Source organism: Lactuca sativa, chromosome 6 (genome assembly GCF_002870075.4).
Source record: "Lactuca sativa cultivar Salinas chromosome 6, Lsat_Salinas_v11, whole genome shotgun sequence".
Lineage (NCBI taxonomy): Eukaryota > Viridiplantae > Streptophyta > Magnoliopsida > Asterales > Asteraceae > Lactuca > Lactuca sativa.
The window spans coordinates 22,982,430-22,987,274 of record NC_056628.2 but is presented as its reverse complement, the minus strand read 5'-3'; the positions used below and the strand labels follow the sequence as shown (position 1 = coordinate 22,987,274).

The following is a 4,845-nucleotide window of genomic DNA, read 5'->3' as shown; positions in this document are numbered from 1 at the left end:
ATCATATTCTAGGATGTCTTAACATTTACAATTAGTAGTTTGAGACTAATTGGGTGCATATATGTGTGATTATATGTTCATTAGGGTCATAGTGTGTGTACAAGTCCTCACTTGACACCTAACAATCCGACACCATTCAGTACATCCAAACAACCATCTATAGGTGAGTTCATGCCCCTTAATCAATGTTTTAAATGATTTTAAATGCTTTAATGGGGCGGAATACAAGTAGAAAACAACATGTTATTAAATCAATCATATGTATTTATAACTGTGTTTTCATTCAGCAGACCTCACATACTACAAAACATGATGCATGAAATGGTTTTATATCTTAAAAATACCTTGATAGCAAAAGTATTACGTTTGAAATGTTTATTAAAATGACATCAAGTCATTGTTAATTATTGTTCAAAACTCATAGATGTTTTACAAAACCATTTTTACCTTCTTGAACAAAACTATATCTATACACTTATGTTCTTTTATATGTATTGATGTTATAGTTTTCATCCTTCATTCAGTTTCCCCCACTCTTGTGTAGCAAGGGTGTATAAACCTGTTTGGACAATCAATTACCTTCCAGTTAACTATTATAGGGATAGTTAGGAGATACATAACAGTATTCCTATTACAAGGAATTACATCAGAGTCAGTTCTTTCATGAGTCTACACTATACATTACATGAGTACCTTACATGAATACATTACATAAGTACCTTACATGAATACATTACATAAGTACCTTACATGAATACATTACATGAGTATTACATGAATACATTACATGACTGCCTTACATGAATACATTACATGAGTACCTTACATGAATACATTACATGAGTACCTTTACGTAGATACATTTTCCTGTATACATTTACTTGGATACTTGTACCTCAATTCATTAGGATGATTTATTATTACCTTCTGTGTAAATTGTCCTGCCTATCCCAGTTCAACGGGATATCTAGATGGGACTAACCATTCCGAATCCCAGCTGTTAGCACCAGTGGTTGATGAACGTCTACAGATGCCTACGGTTATTACTTATACTAGGAGTACCTCTACGAGACTAACCATTCCTCGGGCCTACTGTTCGCTACAGGGGTCGATGAACATCTAAGGATGCCTACGGTAAATACTTATATTAGGAGTACCTTTACGGGACTAACCCTTCCTCCGCCCTGCTGCAACTACAGAGGACAATTGAACAATCTACGGATGTCCAAAGGTTATACATATTGCTAATCGCGATGTCGTGTTAATCCTAATACAAAAGGATAACACTTACATGATTATATTGTTCCTATTTACTTTATTTTGTGATACATTCACTTAAACGATGAGTTAGACTAAGTACTGTTTGTAATAGTGAAAAAAGAAGGAAAAAATATCATTTTCATAGAAAAACATTCGAGTCTTGGTAGAAGACTATTATATTCTTTTCCTATTTACTTTATTTTGTGATACATTCACATAAACGGCGAGTTAGACTAAGTATTGTTTGTAATAGTAAAAAAGAAGGAGAAACTATCATTTTCATAGCAAAACATTCGGGTCTTGGTAGACGGCATTCCAAAACAGCATTCCAAAACAAGACATTCATAACAGCATTCCAAAACAAGACAATAACACTTAAATACTTATGAATTCACCAGCTTTAGGCTGATACTCGCTTTCAAAATAACTTGTATTCTCAGGTCATCAGTTAGACAGGTACGATGGCCAGGTTTTGAGAAGACGGAGCACAGACAAGACTCATCTTATTTTGATTATTCAATTTATTGTTGTACATTATGAAAGAACACACATGTATTAAAACTTTACTTTTAATGCAATGGATGATGTTGTTGCTTGTTTACTACTTTACACTGTTATGATACTTCACATGACGCCCTCCACCCTGGAACGTTTCCGCCGTTCTTGGTTTTGGGGTGTGACAGATCCTGTCATTATTCTCTTGGTCTTGCAGCAAGTATCTTGTCGTTGGGATCACTACTTCAGTAGGGATTACTGCTTCTGTCCCGAACACCAAGGAATAGGGGCTCTGGTCTGTGGACAGTTTGGAAGTGGTTCTATCTGCCCATAAAACGAAAGGGAGTTCTTCTGCCCATCTTCCCTTCTTTTTGTCCATCCTTTTCTTCAAATTGTTAACTATGATTTTGTTGCTGGACTCCACTTGACCATTAGCTCGGGGATGAATGGGAGTGGACATTCTCATTTTCACCCTCCAGCTTGTGCAAAAGTCTCTTGTTCTTTTGCTAATAAATTGGGATCCATTGTTGCATATGATTTCAGCTGGAATCCTGAACATGGTCAAGATATTACATTTAATAAATGATACTACTTCTTTGTCTCTTACTGGACGGAAGCTTCAGCTTCAAACCATTTGGAGAAGTAATCGGTCATCACCAACATGAAGACTTTTCCTCCTGGAGCTACTGGCAATTTTCCTACAATATCCATCCCCTATTTCATGAATGGCCATAGGGAGATAATAGGATGTAGAGGTTCTACCGCTTGGTGCAGGATCTTGTTGTGTCTTTGGCAAGCATAACATTTTTGAGCATGCAGAAAAGAGTCTTTCTTCATGGCTGGCCGGTAGTATCTTGTTCTTAGTATTTTGGAGTATAAGCATCTGCCCCCAGTGTGATTGCCACAATCTCTTTTGTGTATATCTTTTAAGACTTCTGCAGCTTCAGGATTCCAAGCATCTTAGGTATGGACCTGCCATAATTTTTTGTAAAGTTTACCTTGGATTAACACAAATCTTAAGACTCTCGCCCTAAATGCTCTTTCACTTTTTCTCCTTTCGGGATTGTACCATTTTGGAGATATTCCATAATGGGTTGGGTCCATGATCATGGACTTCTTCGAGGATCTTGTGCGTCGGGATTTCTTTGAGGAATGATCCAAGGGTCAGGATCTTCAACAATTGTTATGCTTGTCGGACGCTTGGGATCTTCTGAGTTTTCAGAGATGGTTTCTATGGCTAGGGTTACTTTGTAAGTTATAGGAATCTTCGTCTCTAGTGGGATCCTAAGGGAGGATCCTAAATTGGCTAGTGCATCTGCTTCTGTGTTTTCCTCTCTAAGAATTTGGGTTAGGATAAAGTTTTCGAAATTAGAAGCTAATTTTTTTAGGGTCTCTAGGTCTAATGCTAATTTTTCACCTTTCACTGCATAAGATCCATTGTAGTGATTGGTTAGTAACAAAGAGTCACCAAATACCTAAAGATCCTTGATTTGAAGATCCTTAGCCAATTGTATTCCCATGATGAGTGCTTCATTGTTGGTAGCATTGAATTCACAACTAACTGCCTGAGGTATGATGTCCCCCTATGGCGATTTAGTATGATCCCAAGGCATGTTCCTTTCTGATTTGAAGCTCCATATGTGAGTTGCTTGGCTTCCATGTCTAATTCGTTTTGTAGATCATCACTAAATTCATCCATAAAGTCCGCTAATGCTTGTGATTTTATGGCGGATCTCGGTTCGTATCTGATATCAAATGTGCTTAATCTTACTGGCCATTTTGCCATCCTTCCTGATATTTCTGGTTTTCTGATGACATTCTTTATAGGATACTTAGTTTCTACATGTATAGTGTGTGTTTCAAAGTGGTGTCTTAATTTGGTAGAAGTAGTTACTAAGGCATGAATTAATTTTTCGAGATGAGAGTACCTGGTTTCAAGATCCAGGAAACTTTTACTTACGTAGTAGATAGGATGTTGCTCCTCGTTAAGGTCCTTGACTAGAACAGAACTTACCGTGTTTGAGGATACTGAGAGGTATAGGATAAGTGGTTCTCCATCTATAGGTTTCACTAATAGTGGAGCAGAGCTTAGATATTTTTTGAGTTCCTGGAAGGCTTTCTCGTGTTCCTCCTTCCACTCAAATTTCTTGTTCTTTTCAAGATATCATAAAAGGGCTTACACCTTTCTGAGGATTTTGAAATGAACATGTTGAGTTCTACTACTCTTCCGGTTAGGCTCTAGATGTCATGTGTTGAAGATGGGGATCATAGTTCCATGATTGCTTTTATTTGTTCTGGGCTTGCTTCTATCCCTCTTTTTTTTACCATGTTTCCAAGGAACTTCCCGAACTTCATTCCAAAGTGACATTTGAGTGGGTTCAGCTTCATATTGTACTTATCCAGGATGTCAAACGCTTCCTTGAGGTCTCTAAGGTGATATTCATCTTTCATCGACTTCACTACCATGTCGTCAATATAAACTTCCATGGTGTCCCCCAGTTTGTCTTTGAACATCCAATTCACCAATCTTTGATATATCGCACCTGCATTTTTAAGACCAAAGGCATTACGGTGTAACGATATATACCTATTGGTGTTATAAATGCAGTATCTTCTTGGTCTGATGGTTCCATTTGGATTTGTTGAAATACTACTAAATCATCCATGAAGGTCAGGAGTTCATGGCCAGCCGTCGCATCTATCATAGAGGCAATATGTGCTAGAGGGAAAGGATCCTTAGGACAAGCCTTTTTGTGATCTGTGTAATCTACACACACTCTCCATTTTCCCTTTTTCTTTTGTACGACAACCATGTTAGTTAGCCATCTTGGGAACTTCACTTCCTTGATCATTCCTGTTTTGAGGAGCTTCTCTACTTCCTCTTGGATGATTTAATTCCTTGCCGGTGCAAATTTCCATCTTTTTTGGTGTATTGCCCTGAAAGAAGGGTCAATATTAAGTTTATGAGTAATAATACTCTTGTCTATACTTGTCATATCTTCGTGTTTCCATGCAAATTTCTTGCTTCTGTTTCTTAAGAAATTTAGTAGATCTCGGTCGATCCGCTCAGGCATTGAGGATCCTATGAGG

General features: G+C 37.6%; 1 protein-coding gene across 1 annotated transcript; it reads right to left on the bottom strand.

The window, feature by feature from the left end:
- Positions 1-279: 279 nt before the first annotated feature.
- On the bottom strand, positions 280-3,541 carry LOC128126756 (uncharacterized). Its single transcript, XM_052764857.1, has 4 exons — positions 3,224-3,541; positions 2,363-2,469; positions 2,015-2,306; positions 280-300 (listed from the first exon to the last, which is right to left on the bottom strand). Exons 1-4 carry the CDS (start codon positions 3,539-3,541, stop codon positions 280-282), a joined length of 738 nt encoding a protein of 245 aa, XP_052620817.1.
- Between the last annotated feature and the right edge of the window lie 1,304 nt (positions 3,542-4,845).

Excerpts from the sequence above, each read along its gene's own strand:
- LOC128126756 (XM_052764857.1), bottom strand. The coding sequence starts at position 3,541 with ATGGCAAAATGGCCAGTAAGATTAAGCACATTTGATATCAGATACGAA. Across the intron at positions 2,470-3,223 it reads CAAGGATCTTTAGGTATTTG|GGGATGGATATTGTAGGAAA; the intron begins GTGACTCTTTGT and ends TTCATGAAATAG. Across the intron at positions 2,307-2,362 it reads GAAGCTGAAGCTTCCGTCCA|GATTCCAGCTGAAATCATAT; the intron begins GTAAGAGACAAA and ends GACCATGTTCAG.